This window comes from Dermacentor silvarum, chromosome 7, assembly GCF_013339745.2.
Source record: "Dermacentor silvarum isolate Dsil-2018 chromosome 7, BIME_Dsil_1.4, whole genome shotgun sequence".
NCBI classification, from domain to species: domain Eukaryota; kingdom Metazoa; phylum Arthropoda; class Arachnida; order Ixodida; family Ixodidae; genus Dermacentor; species Dermacentor silvarum.
The window spans coordinates 158,835,265-158,862,807 of record NC_051160.1 but is presented as its reverse complement, the minus strand read 5'-3'; the positions used below and the strand labels follow the sequence as shown (position 1 = coordinate 158,862,807).

At 45.3% G+C, this 27,543-nt stretch overlaps 1 protein-coding gene across 1 annotated transcript in view; it reads left to right on the top strand.

Moving 5' to 3' along the window:
- LOC119458620 (cytochrome P450 4c3-like) overlaps nt 1-27,543 on the top strand; it is a 95,599-nt gene that overhangs the window by 53,436 nt on the left and 14,620 nt on the right. Inside the window, exons 5-10 of the mRNA XM_037720463.2 lie at nt 8,465-8,658; nt 8,736-8,805; nt 12,863-12,989; nt 20,420-20,608; nt 21,670-21,843; nt 22,477-22,543. Of these exons, the coding sequence (XP_037576391.1) occupies nt 8,465-8,658; nt 8,736-8,805; nt 12,863-12,989; nt 20,420-20,608; nt 21,670-21,843; nt 22,477-22,543 (821 nt within the window). The remainder of the gene's footprint in view (nt 1-8,464; nt 8,659-8,735; nt 8,806-12,862; nt 12,990-20,419; nt 20,609-21,669; nt 21,844-22,476; nt 22,544-27,543) is intronic.

Sequence of the window (27,543 nt, the reverse complement as noted above, 5' to 3'; positions counted from 1 at the left end):
ACATCGTTTGTTGAACAAGGTACAGGAAAATTGCGCACAGCGTGGACTTTCTGTGGATCAGGTTGGCTCCGGCGGCGTTTACGAGATGGCCGAGCATGGTAATTTCACGGCGACCGAAATGGCACTTGGAGGAGTTTAGCTGAAGGCCTGCCCTGCGAAACACGGAGAGTATAGTCGTGAGGCGCCTCAGGTGGCTCTCAAAGTTCGACGAAAACACAATCACATCGTCGAGGTAACAGAGGCATGTAGACCACTTCAAGCCGCGCAGCAGAGAGTCCATCATGCGCTCGAATGTAGCTGGCGCATTGCATAATCCAAAGGGCATGACTTTAAATTGGTACAGACCGTCCGGTGTGACGAAGGCGGTTTTCTCGCGGTCCATCTCGTCGACGCTAATCTGAAAATAGCCGGAGCGGAGGTCAATTGATGAAAAGTATTGGGATCCGTGAAGGCAGTCAAGAGCGTCGTCAATGCGAGGCAGGGGATAAACATCCTTCTTTGTTATCTTGTTGAGGTGACGGTAGTCAACGCAGAAGCGCCACGAGTTGTCTTTTTTCTTTACTAAGACAACCGGTGATGCCCACAGGCTACTGGAAGTTTCAATGATGTCCTTGTCCATCATCTTGTCAACCTCTTTCTGGATTATGGCCCTTTCTGTTGCGGAGACACGATATGGCCGCCTATGAATGGGGCTGGCGTCACCGGTGTTGATGCGATGCGTGACAACAGATGTCTGACCAAGTGGACGGTCGTCCAAATCAAAGATATCCCGATAAGATGACAGGAGGTGACGAAGAGCTGTTCTTTGCTCGGAAGGAAGGTCAGGGGCGATCATCTTACAAACATCGTCCGCACGCGTCGAGCACGAAGTAATGGGTGACAAAGGTGCGTTGGTACTCAGGAAGGATTCGGAGGCCAAAGAAGAAATCGCAAATTCATCCAAAGGAGTGATAAGTGCGACGGCAATGCCGTGTGGCAGCACATGCGTCGAAAATCCAAAATTGAGGATGGGCACCCGAGCGCAGTTTTCGAGGATCCGGATTAAGGTGCTCGGTAGGGCAATATTTCGTGACAAAACCACGTCAGTAAGCGGAGACACGACGTACTCGCCATCAGGTACGGGAGGACAGGGCGTCAGGAGGACATTGGTAGCCGCCTGTGGAGACAGCCGTGCAAACTCAGCAGAACATAAGCGGGGTGAAGCACAAGTTGTTGCGTCTGCATCGGCAGGAAGCGGCAGATCCAGCTGTACAACACCTGCGGAACAGTCAATTTGGGCAGAGTGTTTCGAAAGGAAGTCGAGGCCGAGAATTAGGTCGTGTGGACAGTGCTCGAGGACGATAAATAAAACAACGCTATAATGGCCCGCAATGGTCACACGTGCTGTGCACATTCCAAGAACAGGTGAAGTACTCCCATCGGCGACTCGCACAGTGCACGGTACGGCGGGAGTCAGAACCTTCTTGAGCCTTCGGCGGAGAGCAGCGCTCATAACTGAAAGCTGCGCTCCTGTGTCAACGAGAGATGTGACAGGAACACCATCAACTTCAATGTCCAGTAGGTTTCCACGTGTAGGCAGGGTCAACAGAGGATTTGTGGGCCGGGTCGGAGTTGCAGCTTCACCTCCGGGAGCTGCACCGCCTAGTTTCCCGAAGGGAAGCGACCGGTTGCAGATGGGGACGAAGAGCGGTGAACGAGAGGCGAACGGGACCGACGGCCTTGCGGAGACGGGGAGCGGCTGGATCTTGGTGGAGCACTGTCGGCGTTGATGTGCCGAGGCGGCGTGTAGGGCGAGAAAGTGCGATTGTCTGGTACTTGGCGGTAGTGACTCGGAGACGACCACCGAGGAGACGACGACCAGCGATTACGGCAATGACGGGCGATGTGTCCAATACCGGAACAATTAAAACAGATGGGTCTATCATCCGGTGTGCGCCAGTCAGCGGGGTTGCGGCGGAGTGGCGGGAAGCTTTGCGTCTGGGAGCGAGCGGCCGGAGAAATCTGGTAGGTGTTCGTATGGCGGACCGAGCACAGAGATGGAATGCCCAAACTCGCTATTTCTTCCCGAACGACCGCTTGTATAAGCCAGATAGCGGGCACACTTTCCCGACAGTCGGAACGAAGTGGAGCCGGAGCCATGGCCTCAAGCTCACGGCGAACGATACGCGTTATATCTTCTGATCCTGTCGGCTGAACGAACCGCGGCGGGTCTGCGCACGAAGATGTCGCGTCGGTATTGGGCAGCCTGTCGAAATGTTGAGGGACGCGGCGGCCTTTCGCTTGTTCGAAGCGCCTGCACTCTTTTATAATTGCATCCACAGTGGCACAATCCTTACACATCAGGAGATTGAAGGCGTCGTCTGCAATACCTTTTAGTATGTGACCAATCTTGTCCGCCTCGGTCATGGTGTTATCAGCCTTGCGGCAGAGAGCCAGCACATCCTGTATGTACACGACATAGGATTCTGTGGACGTCTGAGCGCGGCATGCAAGTTGTTTTTTTGCTGCCAACTGACGACCGACAGGTCTGCCAAACAGGTCACGCATTTTTTCTTTGCAGACATCCCAGCTTGTTAGGTCAGCTTCATGCGTATCGTACCATTGCTTCGCAGTTCGTTTCAGATAAAACATGAGGTTTGCTAGCATCATTGTTGGACCCCACCTGCTGTTGTCGCACACTCGTTCGTACATCGCAAGCCAGTCCTCGACGTCGGTCTTGTCCGTGCCACAAAATGTCCCCGGGTCCCGCAGATGAGTGAGGATGACCGTTGGCGTGGACTGCTGAGGCGTTGTCGGTTGTGTCGGTTGATCTGCCATTGTGGCGGCAGGTAGATGACGTCCATTGCGAAGTTCCGTGATTGTACCCAGCACCTTCCACCAAAATGTTGCAGGAAGAAAGCAGGCCCACGAGTGTAGAAGGATGTATATTTACAAGCGAAGAAATATGGCGTTCAGGCAACGGCCAGAGACTTCGTCTTCTTCTCGTTCGCGTCACCTTCTTCTTTCCCTTCACCGTAACAATATTTTGGAGCCACATTAACGTATTAAGCAGGAAGTTGGGAACAGTACAGCAACATATCCTTGACGAAGATGGAAATAAACTGGAAGGGGAAGCGGCATTAAAGTATGTTCGAAAAACAACAGCCGAATCATTTCAGGGCAATGGCGAGGTGGTTTCTGAGGAAAAAGAGAGAATGAACAAAAACCAGACGGAAAAGGAGTTGGTGCTGAGTAATTTCAACTGGAAGGAAGCTGAAGAGAAAATTCCTAAGCGCACAGCCACAGGTTTAGACGAGGTTCCCGTTAGACTGATTAATGAGCTAGGACCAAAAAGTACGGAAGCTCTGTTGAAAGCAGTAGCAAAATGCTTACAAAATAGGCGAATACCAGATTGTTGGAGACAAAGTAGGATGAAATTAATTTATAAAGGCAAGGGCGAAAAAGATAAAGTTCACTCTTATCGACCGCTGACCATTACATCGGCAATATACAGGTTAGCAATGCAGGCGATTAAATTGAAGCTGCAAGCATGGGCAGAGAATAATGGCATATTGGGAAAACTTTCAGAAAGGTTTCAGAATCGGTAGGCGGCTCGATGATAACTTATTTCTCCTTACTCAGTGTACTGAAATATCCAGAAAAGAAAGAAGACCACTATATGTGACTTTTCTAGACATTACCGACTTTTATAGACAAAAGGAATTGAGTAAGGGGGTTTTACTTAATACAATGAAAGCACAAGCAAACTAGTATGGAACAGGGTTACAATCCAAGTGAACATCGAAACGCAACGCAACAGAGTAAATTGCAAAATGCAAAACAAGTCTCCAACGCAAGTGAAGAAAAAAAATGCAGCACAACAGAATACGTTTCCGAAATAACCACTAAAAGAGCCTTTGAGTGCAAGTGAAGAAGAAAACAAGAAACAAACAAGAACGCAACACACAGCAAAATAAACAAAAGAACTTAAACGACGAGACCATGTTACAGCACTATTTGACAAAAAATATATACCTCAAGCTTGTGGCGACATGAGTTCAGGGTATTATCACAGGCGATATCATCGGGAAGGTCATTCCACATGCGGATGGCTTGTGGAAGTGCGGATGTGTTAAAAGCGTTCGTATTGCCAAAGATGCGCGTGAAGCTGAGGTCATTATGTAGCCTGCGTGACGTGAAAGGGGGGGGGGCGTTCAAGGTGTAACGAGGCTATTTTATTGCTGTAGACCTACTTGTGAAACAGGCATAGGAGAGAAATAGACAGAAACTCTTAATATGACAACGTAGATCGCAGCATTTTGTGGAATATTCTAGCAGGGGAAGGTATAGGCAACGACGGTACACAGCTATTGAGGGAGATTTACCGAGAAAATGCTGTTTATGTTGAATGGGAAGGGATGACGAGCTAGGATAAAGTTGATATCAACAAGGGACGGAGACAGGGCGGCCATTTATCCCCGCTGCTGTTTATGATGTACGTGGTAAGGATGGAACGAGCGCTAGAAGGAATCAATATCGGGTTTAACCTCTCATACAAACAAGCCGGCACAACAGTTGAGCAGCAGTTTCCAGGTTTATTTTATGCGGACGACATTGTGTCGCTTGCTAACAAGCAAATTGATATGCAACGTCTGGCTGGTATCTGTGGAGAATATTGTGAGAAGTTACGATTCAAATTTAGCGTTAAAAAATGATGTTTTATGGTATTCAATGAAAACAGTGAACCGAGAGTGTTGATTCAGGGCCAGGAAATACCTCGGGTAAAATAATACAAATACCTTGGTATATGGATAAACGAAGGCGATAGATATCTGGAGAGACAGGAGAAAACAACAACAGCAAAAGGGAAGAGAAATGCGGCCATAATGAAACACAGGATGCTATGGGGATGCAATAGGTACGAGGTGCTCCAGGGTATGTGGAATGGTGTAATGGTTCCAGGGCTTACATTTGGAAATGCGGTTGTTTGCTTGAAGTCAGGCGTGCAATCAGGACTCGATGGCAACCAAAGGTCAGTGGGACGCCTGGCGTTGGACGCCCACGGGAAGACTACTAATGAAGCTGTGCAGGGTGATATGGGCTGGACAAATTTTGAAGCAAGGGAGGCTCAGAGTAAAATTGATTTTGAAGAACGACTGAGGAGAAACGGAAGAAAGTAGATGGGGTGCAAGAGTATTCAGATATTTGTACAGGCAATACATTGACTCACAGTGGAGGAAAAGAACTAGGAAGCTTACCAGCAAATATGCGACCGGTATGGCCAGCAACATTGGCAACAAAGAACGTCAAACGCAATATGAGAGAGGCTTAGACAAGGTTATGGGTGATGGCACTGGAAAAGAAACTTGCTATGACTAACTACCTCAAAGGAAAAAGGGAAATCAGGAAAGAAACAATTTATGATAACTTAAAGGGAAGCTCCTTACTTTTCGAAGCGAGATCAGGATGCCTTAGTAGGCGCAGTTATAAAGCGAAGTACACCAAGGGCGGCGCCGCATGTGCTTGCTGTGGTAAAGCTAGAGAAACGGTGGAAGATGTTTTATTGTAATGTGAAGAAATCTACCCAGCTGCAAGTCTAGGCTCCTCTGACCTCCTTGAAGTCCTTGGGTTAAGGGATAGCACGGGCAAAGTAAACATGTCACCTGTATAGTAAGAGGCGGTTGGAGGTTTGGTGGCAGAAAAGTAGGGAGACCACAAACAACGGAGACGCACAGAAACAGAGTTCCCAGTAATGGTTCAGAAAGGTTGATGCCTGGAATTCTTTGTATTTGTGTGTTTCTCAAAAATAAAGGTAGGGCACAATGCAAAATAATAGCAAGAGCTTGGGGGCGCAACCCACCACCTCGTTTCAAAGGGGACGCTCATAGCATCCATACATCCGGCGGGGCGAGGAGGTGGTGGCGCAGCTAGAGCGACTAGGCGGCGCTCCGCTGCTAGGCGATGTTGCTAGGCAACGCAAGGGCCGTCATCGCTCCACGCGGCTTTGTTAGCGACACACGGACTGACGGTCGGCACGTATAAGCATGCGCAAGCTTCCGTTCTAGAATAACTTGTGATCATGAGCAATTGCCAAATGGTTAGCGTCAACGGGATATCGCGTTCGTCTATGAGGCAGGCAAGATATAACAGAGGGGACCACGAAAACCGTAGGATAGACCGAGGGACTTTTCATGCAACTGAATAGCTTATTGGCTCACATCAGATTTCGACTGCTTTCTAACCTTGTTCAAACATTCCTGCACTGCCCTTTAAGAGGAGCCATTCTGAACTGTGTTGGATTATATAGATTTTTATAAAGTTTTTTCAATGTCCTGTAAGCATTACAAATGCTTATTTCACAATTTTAATCATTGCCTAATTAGCTACTTACTTTGAGATTGTAAAGCCTTATTTTCCTTTGAGATGGTTGCATTCATGTGTGTTTGTGCGCAACAGTCTTGTAAGGTTTTTTCACTTGTAAGGTCAAGCTCTTCATTACACTTTTAGCCCGCACTCCTTTCCATGATGCCCACTGCAAGAATAATCACGAATGGAATTTAGCTGAGCCTATCAAGAGCAACGAATAGGCCATTTACAGTTAACAAACCATTCCATAATTCACGATAGATCCCACGACGCGTGATTCAAGAAAATAAATCCGGGTTAGGATTTTATTTCCGTGGGCGCAAACCATAACTTGACAAATACATGACAGTGCATACATCTCAAGGCAAGTCGATCTGCGAGGTAATGGGCCTACTTCAGAAGAAATTGACCTCGCTGAGTGTATATCCCTCACGTGACCAACTGCAGTGCTGACGGCGGCAAGCTTTCGGGGGTGTCTTTTTTTATTGCAATGTCATTATCCTGCTGTTTCGAACAACACAACTTCCTTGGAAGCTAGGGCGCATGCTGCTCTCCATGACTTTTCAAAAGCATTGGTTAGTGGTCCCATTTGAGTTAAATAAACGTCCTTCAGCCTATGAAAATGCTGGAATGACCGAAGATACTGCTCCAGGAGAGCACGCCCGGTCTCTACTATGGCCCCTACTGCTCCCCCGGGAAAACCAACTTCTCGGGACCTTCATTAAAGTTCTTCGTCCGTCTGTCTACCTGTAGAGCGCCGTAACGGGCGAGGAAGGTATAATCCGGCATGACTGACTCAGCACGAGCACCGCAGGTTAGAGAAAGTCTGTCCGACGTACCTTTAGCTTCTGGGATTCGCGTACGTGCGACGTAGATGTACCAAAATTGGGCATCAGTGCCCACCGCTTCACCGTGCCAGCAGCCAGCGTCCGAGCGTAAACCAACGCAACCTCACTTCCGCAATGCCGGCGCGCCGACAACTGCATGCAAAACGAGCAAAGAAACTTCTCCTCCGTAAGGCAAAATCAGACATTCATGGAGAAAAAGCACCCAAATTTTCTCACTCGCACCCGCTTTTACTCGCGCTTGCGCACAAACGACAGCCGATTCCTGAAATGCCACGCCCCGCCTAGAAATCGTTAAGTCACGTCCCGGTCATCCCGTCTTCACATTTGAATGATGCTCACACGATATTTTGGCAACTTGATCGCAAATATTTTTTCTCTCAATACCCACCGTGGTGGCTCAGTTAGCTAAGGCGATGCGCTGCTGAGCACGAGGTCGCGGGATCAAATCCCGCCCGCGGCGGCCGCATTTCGATGGAGGCGAAATGCAAAAATGCCCGTGTGCTTGCGTTGTAATGCACGTTAAAGAACCCCAGGTGGTGAAAATTAATTCGGAGCCCTCCACTACGACGTGCCTCATAATCAGAACTGGTTTTGGCACGTAAAACCCCTGAAAGAAGAAAAACGCTTCGTCAGTAGGCCAGGTGCCGCAGCGCTTCACCTTTGTTATCGCTAAGATAACCTATCAAAAGTGGTGGAAGATAGGGATAGAATTACAAGAAATTGCTCCTTACATTGCACCTGCCCAGTTAGCAACGACTTTCAGTAGTTTCGCGGCAGTTTGAAACAGCATAAAGATCTACCTCGATGCAGGGAAATTGAATGTTGCTCACGACCGTGCAAAAGCGCCGAAACCTTTTACTTTTGAGATCGGCACTCGACGTAACTGAACAGGTGTTACTTACTGCTCCTTCGTCAGAGTAGAATAACTTAGTCTTGGTGCCATTGTCGTCGAACCATCGTTGTTGTCATGCTTTCACCTAAGCAGGTGTAGTCACGCACACATAATTGATCGGTATGTACAACACTGACACATATTGCCGTTCAATAAACTTTTGCGCAATTCTAAGCCGAGCGAGTGACTTCCAAATGATTCCCAATATGCGCCACTTCCTCAATCTGTGGCAACGGCTTCCTAACTTTAGTTGATTGTTGCGCACATTGCCTATTTTCCGCAAAATGAGATATATAATGTACTTGTGGATGTTATTCAATAACATTGTCTTGGTTCGCGTGTACTTGCTGTTAATTTAAATTTTATCGTATTGTTGCAGTGCCGGTGAAAAGTGGCGTACAAGACGACGCCTTCTCACGCCTTCATTTCACTTTCGAATCCTCGAGGACTTCATGCCCACCATAAATTCAGAATCTATGGTCCTATCTAACAAGTTGGCCATGTTGTCCCGGGAAAATAAGACGTTCGACGTCGTGCCTCTTGTCACACTATGCACTTTGGACATCATTTGTGGTGAGTCGGTTGTCACACATTTATATGAAGGCATTCGCGGCGGCGCGAAGTGTTAATCGTTGGATCACTAATTTCAGAGACAATTATGGGGACGACTATAAATGCACAATGCAATGAAGACAGCCCATACGTTGCAGCTGTGAACAGGTGAGCTTTAGACGCAACTAGCACACTGTCTTTCCCAATGTTTTCCGGTGCGACCAGTAAATGAATATTAATAGCCAGTCAGCCATTCGCTTGCATCATCAAACTTCTCACAAGAAGTGACAGCGGCAGAAGTCAGTTACAGCCACACAAATAAAAAAAAAACAGAGAAGCCCGGAAATTGGTGTGGAAGTTCTTAAGGGCATAATTTGGACCGGTTGGTGTGGCATAGTTCAAATTCTAGAGGACCAGCGCTCCGACGAAGCGCGAATAAAAAAAAAACGTGACACACACATTGCGCTGACTAGCAACCTTATGAGTGTGAGCAGAAGTTAACTTGCTATTTATAAATTAAATTTAGAAAAAATACGAAAACTCAAGCTGAAAGCTGACGAAAAGACAACTCGCCGCAAATAGGACCAGAACCAATATCTGACACCTTTAAGCTTGCTGTGCTTTGCCTATAAACTGCCAATGAGATGGCCGTCCGCTTGTAATCCTTCTTCAAGTGTGACCCCCGAGATTACACCATCGCGCCTATCCCTCCGGCCGTTTCAATAGGCCGTAAAGAGCGTAGCCAAGGAAGGGGGCGTGGCAGCCTCTCCCACCACTCCACTGCGCTACAAGCCTAGAATCGTAAGGAGAGCGGACAGTTGTACTTCTTTATCGTCATTTTGTGCCCAGCAAGGAGCATAATTGCACGAAGGTCGGCGATTTTGCTCCAAAGCCATGCGGTATATTCCTCGTGTACGCCTAAGTCATCACGGTGGCGTGCATAGAACCTGTACCACTGTTTTTTTTTTACCTGCTATTCGCGATCAACGACACGCAAAGTATTGTCACCGTTTCCAGAAGGCACGAAATGCTTGTAATCTATCTGTCCCTTAATTGTCCGGATGCAGTGGCGAAATTCGAGCACGCATGCGCACGCATTTTGCCGCTGGAACTGGGCAATTAGAGATCGTCATCAAAGCTATTCTGCCCCGATTGTGCGCTAGCGACCATTCACAGAGCATCATATATCGCTAACCGTCATTCACAGTCGCTGCGCTGTTACAAGCCATGCAATTCAGAAGCACTGATGAAAAATTGTGTTACACTTCGTCTGGCAAACTTTATACACGCCGCATATTACGACCCATCTATGATCTATGTGCAGACTAGACGAACGCTTTCTTGGCAGCAAAGCTACAAGTAGAAAAAAGACTCTTTTGACACACAGATTTTTGCCAAATAATCTTGTCAAAAAAGGTAAGGGGACAAAAGAACAAACAAAGCTGGTGCTTCCGAACTAAGTTTCAAACACTCGAGCCAATCAAACAATAGTAGTAAGAGTGACTGGTGATTACCATTCGAATTACAATAAGGGCCGGCCACCAAGTGAATGAACCACACAGCACAGTTTTCCGGTTCCTGGTAGCCACCCCTCACTAAGCAAGTTAACAAAATAAAGTTGTTTCCTCCTCCTCCTCCTCCGGTTTCTTCAAACTACTCAGATCAAAAGAATACTAACGCAGCATTCAGATCAGAAAAATGCTAATGAACAGCAATTTACCGCAGCGTTTTATGTCTACAAGTCAATAAAATAAATTAACCAAGGCTTCAGCCTCAAAAGCATCAAGATTTTCCGCCCATCACACCCATGAAAAGAGGACAATATCAGACCATTTAATGGCATATTATGCCATTGGTCCTGTCACAATGGAGGACTAAACGTTGCGAACATTTTCTGAAAAGGTGCCGGCGACCTCTAACATCCTGGCTCTTTCCGGATACGGGAGGTCGCTGCCCATATACTCAAGTAGGCGGGTCACAACTGATCACCCAAATGGCGCTAATTAGGAGGCTTTGTAGTGCGCTTCATATAGATGGGTGTTCTAGACCCCGTAATACCGACTCACAAGTAGTGCGAAAGAGAAGCCAAGATCGCCGCGCTTCTCATGAGCGTCGAATTATACGATGTCGGCGGCAGCAAAGGAAACGAACAGACGGCATTCTGTTCAGAAGGTTAGCTTATCCGCACTGCGGTGGAACATTTGACGTTATCTGCGACCAAGTGATCGCTCTCGGCGAATAGCAACGCGAGCCGCGTAGGAAAAAAATCGATAACTTGTATTCTACGGCGTGAAGCAAATACTCGGAGAAATGGTCTATTCCAATCTGCTTAGAAGGTACAACGTAGCCTAAAGCTCAGCAACACAGCATTAAACTTACACATTTATTATATATTCTTAAACCTTTCATTTGAAACTGTTCACTTAGTGCACGTACGTGTGTTCCATAGACCGGCAATATAAACGAAACCCACTCAGACCCCCTCACAAAATACATTTTTTGCATAGGGCTCAATCAGACACGCGAAATGGCGCTCATCCGTGGTCACTCAGACTCACACTCACCAAAATTGTACTCAGCCCGGCTCATTTATACTATGACGGTAGGTCCGAGTTGAAAGAGCTTTAGTGAGTCGATTGATGAGTGAGTTGGCCGGCCTATATTAGATGGTGCAAGAAGAGTATGTAAGCTGCAAAGACAGTAGTAGTGGGGAGACTCAATCGGAGATCGGTTGTGGAGTCCTTCACATCACTGCGTCAATGAATAGACAGAAGATGCTGGTAACTGTGATGGAGGTGAAGCAGCAGAAGTGTCGGAGCCTTCACATTCGCATGATGTACTTGACACCTTAATGTTTAAAACACTTCATCTGGCCTTTACCTCAATAGTTTAGCAGTGTGCGACGTCGGTGCGACTTGACCTAGTTGAAATGAAACATGAAAAAAGCGCGTTCATTGTCTGGCTCTTCAATGCCATTAGCATTATTTGGGAACTTAACCTAATTTATGTATGTAGGTATTGGGAACTTCATCTAAATTGGGTATGTATGTATGTATGTATGTATGTATGTATGTATGTATGTATGTATGTATGTATGTATGTATGTATGCTACCAAGTTGGGTCACTATAGACAGTCCATGGTCACAAGGGTAAAGCATTGCGCTGCTCTAATGGGAGAATCGGGTTCATAAGAAAACTTTTACCAACTTACACCAGTGCGCATGCGCTGCTCTCCAAGAAGGTGTTTCACGCCAAATTGGGTCACAGGGCATGTGCCACAAGTTATGCGCGACCCTTGAATAAAACTTTTTGACGCCACGTTTTGTCACTGGGTATGTGTTACTGCACCTATTAATAATAATTGTCACATAAAACATAACATCACCAATTACACACCCATCATAAGACAGATTGCTAATAGCATTAAAGTCGCCAATCGTCTCCAATAGATGCATACAGCGCAAGTTTTTTGCACATACGTTTTGGACCACGATGATTTACCATGACAATGCTCGGGTACCACTGATTTTTTCTTTTTTGTAATTTTTGCATAAAAATCGGAATATATATCTCATGGCCTTCATCTTCAGTGGCCAGCTGGAGGTCAAAGATTGCGTGTTCCAATACAAGCTGTGCCAGACTGCCAACTATGCAAAATGTTTAGTACTTTGCTTTGTTCTTCACCACTTGGTCATCGGAAGTGGATTGTGTCGGTTACCGAGATCATTGCACCCTCGAATTCGCAGACGCAACATAGCGCACCTTATCAATACCTAAATGCCCACTTTTATTTTGGCTTGGCTTTTACGATCTGTAGCAGCTTCCACAGGAAGATGGGCCTAGCTACAGTAAAAATCTAAAAGGGGGGGGGGGGTAATCACTGCGCCTATTTCCATGCTCATTGTGCCACTGTATTATGTTACTTTGTCTAACGTAAGTAACACACATTCTCACTCGTGACATGCATGACTGCGTTCGCAGTTCACTGCATCGGCGCTACGAATGAGTTCTATGTAGTTCATATACTATAATGCTTGAAGCTGAATGAAGTACGTGTTGTATAACACATTATGAGTCGCATTATGTAGATTTCATCTACAGCCCAACTTCGCAACCTTATCATGTTTTTATTACATGAAAAAAGCCGACTAAAAGATAATAAGCACTATGCCTTTCTCACTTCCCCACCGAAATGAAGCTTTCCTTATGTACCATTCGTTTCAGAATGGGTGAGCTCTTTGTGGAGCGTCTCATGAAGCCACTCTACACAGTGGACTTCATATATAAGCTGACTCCGGCGGGCAGGGAATTCCAGCGATGCCTCCAGATTTTGCACTCCTTCACACATAAGGTGGGTTTCACGCCTTCAAACATAGAAGTTTAGGTTTTGGGTAGTTATATACTATGCAGTTGTATGACTACAGGCAATTTCACGTGTTCTAAATCTCTTGTATGCTCCTGGGCAAACTTGCATCCGCTTTCAGTCACGAATTCTGAGAGCCTGTCGAGAAATGTGTAAAACTGTGTACATATTTCGATGGTCGTTTTCGAGCGCTCTAAAGCGCTCCCAAAAGAACGACACCGTTAAGACGGTCCAGCTACCTTTGGGTGGTCCATGCCGATCTCGCGGCTGCACCATTGTTGAGCTGGCGTAAAATGGAGTTTGCTCACCTCGTTGTGCTCTTTTGTGGTTCCCCGTTTTATTGTAGCCATCAAGAGTACACCTCTGTAGTCGAGACCTCAATTAATCTCGCAGCCACATACGCAAAAAAGCAAAAAAGAACAAAAAAAAATACAGCAGTTCTTCGGGCCGGTCAATTGTGTGGGTACGTGCTGAACGACATACGTACAGAGTCAACAACTTAATTCTAGTCCTTGAGGTGGATTATTCAGAGAGGTGGACATTACTTGAACGAGAAATCGAAACACATATTCAACTAAATAACAAAATTCCAATAATTATTTTTCGAATGAATTACTTTACGGCAGATTGCTGTTTACGAATTGTAACCGGTGAGTTTGCAAGGCAGATCCACTTGGAATATTTTTCAGAATGACGCCAGTTTAAAGATATGTGCCATCAAGCTTGCCGTAAATATGGGCTGTTTTTATTTTTTAACAAAATTTATTTTTTAACAAAACGGTATTTTATGCATTGAAGCACAAAATTAACTGGAACGCCCAACTATTTCGTTCCACACTTTGGAAAATAATATCTCGAAACGGGTGTCATTCTGCAAATCCATTTCACGTGGATATGTCTTGCAAGCTCACCGGCTACAATTCGTAAGTTGCAATGTATGCCGTAAAGTAATTAATTAGGAAGTAATTTAGTAAACTTCTATTATTTAGTTGAATGTATGCGTTTCAATTTCTCGTGCTAGTAATGTCCGCCTCTTCGAATAACCTAGCTCAAGGAAATTAATTGTGCTATCTGCCACAGGCTGTTTCTGAAAATTTCATAAAAATGATCACCCTGTATATTGTATGTAGAATCAATGAACATGTCCCAACGGCTATAAATATTAAAGTACTTGCGTTTATTCTCTAAAGTATTGGAACATACGTTCCTTTAAAATGTTTGAAAGCAATTTTGCTTTCATTAGCACGCTGTATTCAGTTAGAAAGCGCTTCTGACCTAAATGAAATTGCTATAGAGCCCCGGCCGCTCAAAAAACGATACTGAAAAATTACGCATGCTGCACCGAAACATAATCAACGAAATGCTTCTCTAAGTAGCTGTCAGCGCAGCACTCGAGAATGGTCGTGAACGTTTCGCTTCGCGGCGCTGAACGGGAGACTTTCTCATCTGGTTTACTCATTGCTGCTGTCCCAGCCCCTATTGCTTGTGCATGGTTGCCGAGCCCTTTTGTTACGTAGGGGACGTGACTCCGCAAACTCACCTTCGCTGAGTACCTGTTTTGTCTGCGTTTTTAGCGCGCCGTTACAGGGCCATCACGATCGTCGACAAGACATCGAAAACCTAACAGGTGGACGCACACCAATAGGAGACGCCGGTACCACTCTCTCTACTTCTGTCTCTCCTGTATGATGCCGGAATGACATCAGATCCGCTTGAACTCCTAGGAAATGGCGGCGCAACACTGCTCACCCGGTGAACTACTTTCGCTCTAATAACCACGCTGGCACAGCCCCACTAAATTCTTCTCCACCTCTGTGCGTTTCTTGCCTCTCGTCAGCTGCTGAGATAAAGTTGCAGTTTCTCCCGAAAGGCGAAGCATCGATTGCGATAGCAAATTAGTTGAAGGCTATACGAAGTAAGAATAGTAGCTTTAGCGGCCATATAAACATGTTATCATAGGTAAACTAAATAAATTACCAAGCATGGTGTCACGCGCGCACACGCAAACATGAACAGATCTCACTGGATGACCGCACAAACTCGCTGTCAAAATGCTGGAGTGAGCAAGCGTGACAGCAGGAGCGAGTGAATGGACCTTCGTGCTGCCGTTCGCACCAAAGTTAACTAAGCCGCGAAAACAAAGCGAAGGGGGGCCTTTAGTCCCCCGTCACAGATGGCTTTCAAGATACAGTGGCCCGAACGGGTGCCTGCGGCCGCCCGGGCAGCCCAGAGTAGAACGCGCAACACCCTCCCTCCCATCCCCCGGAGACTTGCACGCGACGGAAGATGGCGTGCCTCCTCCCTGCTTCCCTCTCTTGCGTGCGCTAGATTGAGCCGCGATCGCCGGTTCAACCTCGCACGCTTTCACTCGCACATACGGTGCGCGGGGACGAGTTTATCGCCCTTGCTTTATACGGAACCTCACGGCGACGATGATGGCGACGGCAGAAATGCGACTGGCGTGTCTGTATATTTGCTATCGCAATGAAAGCCTGGTATGGTAGTCAAAGCTATCCGCTTTAAAAGTAAACAAAAGAGAGCTCCGGTAACCAAGGACAGTGTTTGCTTAATCTGACCAAACAGTATTGTGGGCCCCACCCGCGCTTGCGCCGGCAGGTAAGTAAACTTGGTGTCAGGAGATTGAAATAAAACCACAATGCATTAGCTTTAAGTTACAGCACTGTCGGACGCCGTGTTTCTTCAAAATTTAGAACAAGAGTTCACTAATTCAAAAAATATACGGGATCCTTGCGCGTTTCGGTTTTGAGCATCCGTGTCTTCTGCCTGCTCCCTTCCTTGTCGGCTCATGACATGCCACAATATCTTCCGCCTCGGGTAACCGTTCAATTCAAAGTCGTTTCAAACTTTCTGCAGCTTTTTTAAAAACGATTGTTCTTTTTCTTTCCGAGCCTCGCCGGGCTTTCGTGACCGTGGGTGCTGCGGCTTGGTTGTTCTCTGTCTGAATAGGTCAACCAATTAAGGCTGAGGATGCGCCCACCCAACGTCACCACCACTGGATTCCTTGCAACGCCACCAGATGGCGCTTGCCTCCGCACATCCGCGGTGCAGCGAAAGATTCTGGTATCATAATAGAGCACTCGGAGCTCCAACTAAAAATTCGCAAACGGGTATAAGGGATGAATACGGTAACATCTTCGAAGGAGAGGATGCACTGCGGTAACATCAGATACGTTATTAGGGATAACTTCGGCATTCAAGAAAGCGCAGTTGATACCGAAACAGATTGAGAAACAACTTAGAAGCCTGAGTGATCAAAATTCACCATAGGAAAAGCTTTCTGGAAGAAATATGAATGAAATATCCATAAGAACACCGCCGAATGACCCTGTGAAATTCCAATCCAGCGTATCAAAAACCTCGGTCCAAAGAGCAAGGCACTCCTGACTAATGCCATAGACTAATGTCACATGATAAAACGAAGAAAATAACGGTTGGATGGCGTGAAAGCATGATGAACCTGATCTACAAAGGCAAAGGTGATAAGGATAAGACGAGCTCGTACAGGCCAGTTACAGTAACGTCGGTGCTATGTAGAATAAAAATGCAAGCCATAAAAATTAGGACTGACGAAATGGGTGGAAAAAATGTTGTACTGGGGGAACTAAAGAATGGATTCCGACCACGCAGACTCTTAGAGGATAATATGTTTGTGCTAACTCAGTGCATATAGATTTCAATTGCTCAGATTAAACCTTTATGGATAGCATTTCTAGGTATTAAGGGAGCCTACGACAACGTAGACAGGGAATTGCTATGGAATATTCTCAAGCACGAAGGCATCTTCCTCAGCACGAAGAACTGCTGAGGGAGGTGTATAGAGACAACCGAGCACGAATTGTATGGGAATGTCGAACATGTAATGAAGTGCTGGAATTTCACCAAGGACTGAAACAAGGATTTCCTCTATCTCCATTGTTCCCGCTTTATGGTAATGGCATAGAAAGACGACTGGAAAACCGCGAATGATTGTTTGATTTATCATACATGAGTAATAGACAAATGGTGCAACAGAAGGTCCCCGGGAACTGATTTATGCGGACGGCATAGTGCTGCTAGCGGACAATGCAAGAGATTTGCAGACACTTCCGAATACCTGTGGCAACGCAACCACCAAAGTCGGCTTGAAGTTTAGCACAGCGAAATTGGGAATTATTCTTTTTAATGATGACACGAGTAATTCAGTGGTGTCAATTCAACAGCAGGTCATACCCATAGTCATACAATAGAAATACCTAGGCGTATACATAAACCAAGGAAAGACTTAAGCACCCACCAAGATAATCTCAAAATAAAGTGGAAGCGTAATGTAGCAGTATTAAAACAGAGAGCACTTTGTTGCCACAATAAGTATGAGATGGTGCCAGCGATAACGTTCGCAAATGCCATTCTATGCTTCAAATCTGATATCTTGTCGGGTTTGGAAGTTAACCAAAGATCAGTAGGCTGGTTATCTTCGGGAGCCCACGGTTCAACCACAAACATGGCAGTGCAGGGTGACATGGGTTGGGCCTCCTTTGTAGTCAGAGAAATGCAGAGCAAAATTAGTTTCGAAGAAAGATTCAGGAGCAGGGATCAAAATAAATGGGCGGCTGAAGTGCACAAGTATCTGTACATGAAAAGCGTGGACACAGAATGGAGGAAGAGGTCAAGGAAGTTGGCAACCAAGTACAGGATAATCGAAACTGTAAATAGACAACCAGGAGTCATCAAAAAGAAAGCGAGATAAATAGAGACCGTGAATTGGATGCAAAAAATGGAAACAATGGATGGAAAATGGAATGGAAACAAGAATGGAGAAGCTTTCCTTTTCCTTTTAATCCTCCGTTTGACATGAAATATTTCACTAGTGATTTATGTTTTTTTTTTGCTTTTGCACTTTTTGAAGACTTTAGGGATAAATTGCGTAGTGAAATGCATCGTGATTTCCTAAAGAAGTCCCACAGATCGTCATTTGATTAATAAATATAAGTGAATTTATCAAACGACCTTTCAAGGTAATCCTAAACACTAACATCATCAGCAGCTTGAAAGCTTAGATAATGGATGCATGATTTCTGGCGCAAGGAGTACGAGGACCTGTTCCAGGACGTAATAACCATTTTGTGGTCGGATAAACCTTCATCAACAAGATAGCCATCTATATACGTTGTGAAAGCACTGGATCAAGTACAGATGACCTTGTTGCACACACCGTAGTAAATTCATTACCAACCTGAGTTAAATTGTAAAAAAATGTTAAATCTAAAAACACCCCAGAAGAAGTAAAATCTGTGTCTCCGGCCACATATGAATCCCATTCAGTAGCCGGGAGATTAAAATCACCTAATAACTGTATGCTGTCCTATGTACGTTTCTATGAATTGCTTAGTCGCAAGATATGTTGTACAATAGAGTTCGGAGCCCGGTATACCGCTCCAATGAATGCAGTGCGATTATTCGATTATTAAATTGTGTTCTAATCCACACAGCCTCAATATCGCCTGGTACTTCTAAAGGGGAAAAATGATGTTTCGCTTGAGCAGAAGAGGCACGCCTCTACCTCTTCCATCTCGATTCCTCCTAACCAACGTCTAACCAAGTGGCGCGATTTCGCTATCAGGTATATTTTTGTCCAACCAAGTTTCCGTAATTACAGCAATATCAGGTTCATGATCAATAATTGGAGCTTCAAGCATGTGTGTTTTGTTTAATACACTTCTTGTATTTGCAGTCAACATGTTGACCCTGCGCACGTTAATTATCTCTTGTTCCTGAATCACTTCCCAGCTTTCACCTTTTCTCACGCTCCTCATGCCAGCTTTACAGCGTGTTGTTTCCCTCAGCTTATGAAAAGCAAGCGTTACCTTCAGCACTGCCTTCGTTTCCTCACTTTTAGAGTCTCATAGCTTTTTTTCTTATTCGCTGTACTCTTTAGCGAAATACTCACTTGTACTGTAATCCGTACTCTTCAGTTTTGAGCAATTCTGCAAAACTTTCATTTGATCCCTATAGGATGACTGTACGAGTTTAACCAGAAAGTTTGTTCTAAACCTGTGAATTATTTCAATAAGTTGCGTTCACTTCTAGAGTAGCGCTAAGGATTTCGTCTTTTACTTTGCTTCCAAGGGTTTCTCCCTTTTGATTTTCATCTTCAGATGTTCCTCTAATGATTAGATTATTCCGTCGTGAACGATTATTCAAATCATCCACACGTGTTACCAGACTAGATGTTTCAACACTGTGGACATTCACAATTGTTTAACGAGTTGCGAGCCTGTTACGAGTTTCGCCTAAGCTTTGTACCTTAGTTTCCATAACAGGAAGCCGGTTCTGCATGTCTAGCATTTTTGTTTCAACGAGTCTTGCTTTTCTTGAACCGCAGTAAGTTTAGACAAAATTTCCTTGTGATTCTGGAGCAATTCCTTCCACAATCTTCCGTTATTGGTCCTTAATTCTTCTCCACATCCCTAGAGAGACTCAACAGGCCCGCAATGCAAAAACAGTCACATAAACATTCAACGAAAACTCGTGGACACGGCAGCTCTATAAGACCAAGAACAACAAGAACAGCACTGTAAGACCAAGCCATTTTTTCAATTACCAAACTGCATGAACAGCGTCATATCAGGCGACATTCTCACGGCGGTGCTGCCGTGTCCACTGAAGCCGGTAGGCGATGGGCACGCATTTACAGCATGCAGCTGATCCTTTGTGGACATGCGTCCTGACGTCATCCTGCCGCCGGATCGTAAGTCGAAAAGGCCATCCATATGTCAATGCTCCTGGGTGCAGGTGCCCTCATCGAACTGGCCGGAAACACCGCCCACACAGAAGTGTGGCGGTAGGCTGGCGTCGTAGCGAAGCTTGGTGCGTTCAGCGCAGAAAGATTTCGCTGCGCCTCCAGCGGTGCAGCTTAGGCACTCGCAGAAACCTGCATGAACAGCGGCACGTCAAGCGACATCGTCACGATGGTGCTGCGGCGTCCAATCTGCTAACACTTTTCTCGTCCCCGATTATATGATAGCCAACCGGGCGGCTATACTCTAGTTAGCCTCTCATCTTTTTATTGCTTCTCTTTTTCTTCTTTCTCTTCTATGAGCTCTTCCAGATCGTGTGCTTAACAGTGGCAGTTGCTCTAACAAGTTTCTCTCACTTTTTCTTGATCGGTGTTTTATGCCTTGATGTGTTACAACATTAATAAGTAATCTATCTATCAGTTTTTTTACGGTGCATTAACCTATTGGTCTTCGTTGTGGCACAGTTAGTACAACTCGTCAATATATATAATGCTAGTAATACAGGTTACAGAAACATGAAACGAAGACATGACTCGATCATTATGATTATAACAATGATGTTATTAGTACTTAATGAGCCTTTACACACTATGTCTATTTCCTTGTCGTGTAATATCTCAGGTGATCGCCGAACGCAAGCAAGAGCTGCGCAAAGAGATAGAAAGTGGCATTATGAGCCTCGAAGACACCCAGTCCGACGTCAGGCGCAACAAGACGCGCCCGTTTATGGACATCCTTCTTTTGGAACACTTCAAGAGCAACATCACCGAGGAAGGCATCCGGGAAGAGGTGGACACTTTCATGTTCGAGGTACGGTGTATGATGAGCACATTAAAGTTATAAGCGTGCATTTGTGAATAACGTGTCCCGCGTTGTCCACAATTAAACGAAGGAACCTAACTAATCTGCCATATTGACTACACAAGTCACGTGACATCAAGGCCGCTATTAAATATTTTAAGCACAGACCGATACTTGCTCAACCAGCTATGTTTTTTTCCAATGAAGGTGAGGCGTTGTACGTGAATTTACTTTGGTGTCATAGTAGAAGTGGTTTTTAACACTGGGCGATATACTGCTGGTGATATTCTGTACACCCGCTGGAATAGGTGGCACGCAGCCAGACGGACGGACTTATCCGCTTATTTTAAGCTCCAATCTTGTTCGCTTCATTCTTGCCCAAAGTAAGTGAGTCACTCATGGGTATCTGCTAAAGGTGTGGTAGTGGCGCTCTTCAGCAGCTGACTTTCGGTTTTCCCCGTTGAAATTGGTAGGAAATCATCACCCTGCAAAAATTACCAGCATCAGGCTTTTGTGCACCTGTAACCAGTTACGAACTCGTCTGCTGACAAGGTTAAAGTCATGAAATACAAATATAAATCTGAATTTTTCGGCAAAACAGTGAATTATCTTATTTACATATATTAGTTTTTCTTACTATCTCTTGTAATATTGTACTTTATGTCCCTTTGGAAAGAGAAGTAGCGAGAAAAGCACCTAATCATCCCATCACTCCTACTCCTCGATATTCGAACTTTTTAATCATGCTACTGAGGGTAAGGAGGCGTCGTGATGACGAAGGCATAAAAGAAAGATCGCAATGTGTATAGCTACAAAATCGCTGCTGCGCTTTTTTTTTTGAACAGCCTATAAACCGCTTGTCATAAACTGAACGATGAAGGCTCATTATAAAAGAGTCCGGATCATCATTAAGCTTTTTATCGTGCCTCCTTTTTTCATGATGGAAATAAAATAAAAAGGACTGACTGATTGATTGATTGATTTTAACTCTGACTCTTGCTATCAATGTAAATCGAAAACTGTAATATGAATAAACAAACAGTACATGTAGCTGAGATTCTTCCATGCAGGGTCACGACACAACAGCTATGGGCATCAGCTGGGCGCTGTTTCTCGTCGGCCACTACCAGGCGCAGCAGCGACTAATTCACGAGGAGCTCGACTCCATCTTCGGCGAAGACCGGGAGCGACACGTGACCAAGGAGGACCTCAAGCAGATGAAGTACCTCGAGTGCGTGCTCAAGGTGAGGCACTCTTTTGCCATGAACAACGCCACATAAGCGACGGGCACTTCTGATGATTTTGGCAAGTCCTCATTCAATGCAATCACAAGCGGAAATAATTTTTGGTGTATCTCGTCATCTGAAGGAAGATTCAGCTTTGGTATTGAATATTCGTGTTTCAGCCGAATGTTACAAATTTCGCAACACTACAAATCATATGCATGTGTAGGGGCCATGCAAGTTGAATTTTGTGATAAGTAGGTTTGTATTTTGTGGCATGTCAATAGTGATGCAGAAAGGTATAGTTGCGGTCGTCTAGTGGTCTGGACACCTGTGCACGTCGGTACGCGTTCTCAGAGTCTTTTTAGTGATTCAGCATGTTTACTGAAGTGTACCGAAGTGACGTGCAAAGAACGGGTTTGCTGGTGTTCTTATACGCTGTACTGGTGCCTAACGTTTTAATTGTGAGCTGAACTTTGCATATTTTCACGTTCTGAAGCTGTCTTGAGTGTTGATCTGTGCTTTGCATGGATTCAGTTTTTTTCGCGCCTAGCGACGATAAGCCAGTCTAGAGACAGTACAACCTCTCAGTAATCTTGATAGGACTTGATTTTAAATTCTGCAATACTCAGCTCTGTTCCGCTCCTGTTGCAGGAATCCCAGCGCATATACCCATCAGTGCCAATGATCACTAGAGAGTGTGTAGAACCATTCACCATAGGTAAGCTCACGTTATATGCATTCAGAACTGAAGTGCTTAAATTTCATGGGGAAACTGATGCTATGTTCTGTGTTTATTGCACACCCATATACTATCTGTCTTAAACGTTTGTGCCTTACATTGAAAACCTATTTCACAGTCAATATATTAGATACGTATGCCTAATGTGAACTTTTCGTGATCATCTTGGCCTCGAAGCGTGTTTTTCCCAAGCCGGCCAGCTTGTGACTGTCCCTAATATTTTAGGCGCTTGAATTCTTCCAATAAAGGTATTGCATAGTCGTTTTTATAGTTCGTCGGATAGGTTGCTGGAGACTTTTTTTATTTGCAGCACCTTACGGGCTCCTCGTCAGAGTAACTCACTACAGCGCAACAGCCCTTTCCTGTAAATGAAATCTCTTTCTCTCTCGAGTAACACAAATAGTGAGCTTACTTTGGGGCTTCTGCGATTTCTTTTGTCATCTGAGCCGTTCTGGCCTCCCACGTGCATCATTGAAGTCTTTTCTGGAAGTGTCCAAGTGAGCACAATTCCTCGCTGTCATAGTTACAGGTGTTATGAACATTTATACAGTTTTAAATACAGGAAAATGATCGCTACCACATGAACTTTCGGTGAGTTCCCCGGTGATTTCATTAAGATGAGATGACAACGTACCGTCTCGGACTGTCTTCATGGGCCGAGTGGTTTCCGCAATTCTTGTAGCACATCTGAATCCCTTAGGAGATGTCGATTCAATCTGTCCAGTGCATTGACAAGTTTAATTGCGCTTCGAGTTTCTATTTTTCCTCCACCCACATGTACAGAGTCTGTGCCTCATGCTACAATTAAAATGCTCTTTTTGTGTGTCTTCCTTAGTTTGTTGATCCATCCTCAGGCTGCAGTCACGTGCGTCATACGCTGCAGTCTCACATATTCCACACCTAGGCGAGACAGGAGCCGACCTCACGCAATGGAACGCATACTAGTTCATTGAAATGCATAATTTGAACGGCAGCGCAAACCACACACGTACGCAGAGAAAAATCACCACAAAAACTCGGCGCTGATGTCGTCACCGCGTTTTCCTTGCCATTTTTCTCTGTGTACGTGTGTGGTTTGCGCTGCCGTTCAAGCTACCCCAATGTGCCTCATGAAAAGAAAGGAATGTTTCGCATGAATGACCATCTTTCTGATGGTGGTATCAAACCTACGTCCCCCTGCTCAAGGTCTCAGTACCCGACACATATGGTCACGGACGCATGCATTCTTCAATTGCTGCCAGCGCCTACGATACCTTTCAGGTTACTAGCGCGTGCGCTAGGTTGCATGGCAACCTTTAGCTTCTGCATTCGAGAGAACGTGCGATAGTTTCGTTTAGGCAAGACGAGGCAAAGTCAACTTTGCCACTGTCATGCCACATAAAGCTGCTTATTTAGGTCCGAGCGCACCAGCTGTCCACAGTCTTCGCTTGTTGCAGCTAGCCATTTGAAACCCTGTGCTGTACTTCACGACAATCCTGATCAGCATTCATTTCCAAGTCGTCTCCACGTGGCCGCTAGCACTGCGTACCAGAAATAAAATTCTGGAGTTTTACGTGCCATAAGCACCATGTGATAATTTGGCATGCCGTTTGTGACTAACTATGTGTGTGCTGTGCTGTGTGCTCTCTCTCTGTCCTCCCCATCTTTCATTCCCTCTCATCCCGCTCCAATGTGTAGGGTAGCAAACCGGTTGTGCTGAACTGGTTAATCTCCCTGCCTTTCCTTCACTCTTTCCTTCATTCCTTGGCATGCCGTAGAAGGGGGTCCCGGAATAATGTTGACCATCTAAAGTTCTTTAAGATGCACCAGATCTACTTATTTATGCATTCTGCTCCCATCGGCTACGTACACGTTATGCGACACTGTGCCGACGTGCGGACCAAAATTTAGCAGGTTATAACTTTTAGTACAATAATTGAGTTGTCATGCTATTGTCATCTTACTATAGCCGTCACCAGTTCTTCTGCAAGTCGTCACGCAAGTGCTCGCCTTACACCGACAAGTTCGTCCATCTGTTAGTGCTTTGCAGGACCCCAAAACGATGCCTTACTGCCAGTTACCTGCAACATAATTGCCATAATATTTGTTCGCACACTTCGCAGAAGCTGCATAATTTTTTATCTAGATGAAGGTGCATGAACTGCTGGGTACCTTGCACTTTGCTGCATGCTTAGGAAACCAAGGTTGCTGAAAAATTCCGAGGACATCGAAGCACTTTTTATTAGCTGCGAATGTGAAAGCATTAATGTCCAATCGAATGCCGCAGAGCGCTCCTTCTAATTTTGCGCTGCGAGTTATATTTGCGTTAATGCTCGTTCAGCCCGCCGTGTATTGGCGACGATGGCGGACTTTGCTGCCTGCCTCTTCGCTTGTTTTGCTGCGTTCCTCCACTTCCTTTCTTCGTCTGCGGTGTACCGGCGTGGACGGCCCCGTTTCGCTGCTGCCGAGCTTGCGACCGCCGACGATGCAGATGCTTCAGGCTCCATAGCGGTACGTGCTGCCCGAGTCAGCAAGAGTGCGCCAACGTCACAAGGGCGCAAGGTGCGCTCGTGACACCGCCAATGGAAAGTTAGGCGCCGTTATTCCACAGCTATACGGAAGCCACCAGATTTTTCACCTAATCAGCCATTTGACGCCTTTCGCGTCAAAACTAAGCAAGAATCCTTCACTGTGCAAACCCGCATGGCCCGCCTTGGTCCAACTCCAAACACCGTCGAAACAAAGCTCCTTTTTAAAACGTATTTTCGAACAAATGCTGTCTTTAATGTGAAGTGGCACCAAAGTTCTTCTCTGACGCCAATTGAAAAGAAACGAAAACAAAGAAGCGCGATGCTAATAATAAATTGTGCCCTCGAATCACCTTACTTTTCGGGACCATTGCTCACCCATCAGCTGAGAGGCGGGGACAAGCTTGTACGAAGATCACCCACCCTAATACAAATAAGTGCTTATCTCTCTTCCTCTTTCTATGCATAAACGTTTCTATACGCTTGAAAGATACATGTGGCTCAACATGTTTCATCTTGTGAAATAATTTGTGGTTATCCAGTATAACTTTAATGAAGTCCGCTTTTAATGCAAGCCTGATCAATATATCCGGTAGGACAGCTGCCCTTTCGCCCTAAACAATAAGTACAATGTATACCATGTCAATCCTGTTCTGCACGACTCTCTTTTCCTAATGTCATCGCGTTTCTTTTTTTACAGCAAACATAAACAAAAAGTTGGCGTACCCAGCTGTTCTTGGCTGAAACATGCGTTTCAACTAAATTCAGCCCACCAGAATTTCGAAAACAACCTTTCCGTCACATTCTCTCTGTTTGTTATTAATGCATACGTGCTCTCAAGCCTACTATCGCTATATACTTTAAAGAGGCCCTAAATCAATTCCTTAATTAACCATAGAGGAATGAAAATATTATACGTAGGTATGACCGCACTAGTAAAGTATAAAGTCCCTCAAGAATTTCCTGCTGCAAAAATAATTCGAATCCTTCAAGTTAAAGCGGCGTTATGTGCAGTTACGGCACCGATGAGTACCTTTCTTTCTCCTTTCTGCGCCACTAGCGCGCTTGAAGCTACACAGTGGTTAAGCTAAGGGGGCCGAGCCCCGCACAAATTGTGTCGACGGCGAGAGGGCTCGTCGCGGCACCGCGTGGCCGCCGCGGTAGACTATACTGTACACAGTACGTCGCTGCGAACTAGGAGGCAGTGTTGCCAATAAGCAGTTTCCCAGATAAATTTAGCCCCACTGAACTTCAACCGCACTGATTTTAACGATGACTATCAAAACGAATAAGTAGCGTTATTCCGTATTATCCTGTTTCTTTTTCTGTTTTTTGCGGGGATACGCAACGATCAGCTGAACAAGATAGAATGGCCTGACCCTGCAGAAGCGTGAGATGTGAAGACATGGCAACGAACTCAAGGAGTGTGCTGGTATGGGCTGGTTGGTACATCATTAGAACGGGAACACGGCAACGCATTGCTACTGCACGTTTTGATAATCCCACGCTCCTCGGCAATCTTCGTTCAAATCTCGATTTTGTGTAAGGTGTCTTTGTAGAGGTTTGTCAGCACGGCAAGTTTTGATCGCGTTGATTAGCAGGGCCACTGACACTTGGAACGCCATGTTCTATATTTACATGCTAGTGCAGCTTCCGGCGACGAGGAAATGCTTCCGCCAAGGCGAGAAAAGTCGGTACAAGAGCGACTTGCCTCGCCGACTAGTTGTCCGCCCACTTATGCGGAAAATAGGGTTCATTTTTTTTCGCTTTCGGCCGACACCAAGTGTGAACGTAGTCTTACTATGCCGGCTCGTATCCGAATAACAAATATCTCGCACTAATAACAAATGTCTCGTATGGTTGTATTTCTACTTTTGTTGCTGCACTGTATTGCATTATTCAGTTTTTTTTTCTTTTTTTGACGACATTGTAATTATCTGTTGTCTATAACCAATCTACTCTGTGTTTTCTGCCCTGCACTGCCAAACGCAATAGGGATATGGGAGCTTTGTCAAGCTGCTTTTTAGCAGCTTTTACTCCCATACACCTCAAACATGTTGTATGTAAACATGTAGGAAATAAATTCAATTCAAGTAACGATAAATGCTGCTTCAGTTACGCGCTGCCCGAGCACGTTGTTCACAAGATCAGCACGGTGGAGGGCAATGTGGTCAGCAATGGCACCAACCAATGCTAGACCACGCAACGCCAGTGAACAAATATACAGAGGACGCGCTACCATACCAAGGTGAAACCCAAGTAATTTTTCTGCAACTTTAATCACTATTCGGTAGTTCGACGTGTTTTCTGGCCAGTAATTCTAATTTCCGGAAGCAGTTTTTAAGTTCCTTTTCGTATTACGTTTGAGCGCAACACAGCCGAGTGGCATTCAAAAAATACAGATAAAAAACGTTAATTATATTGATCATGTATAGATACTTTATTTTATTATGGACGAAAAGAAGGACTTTG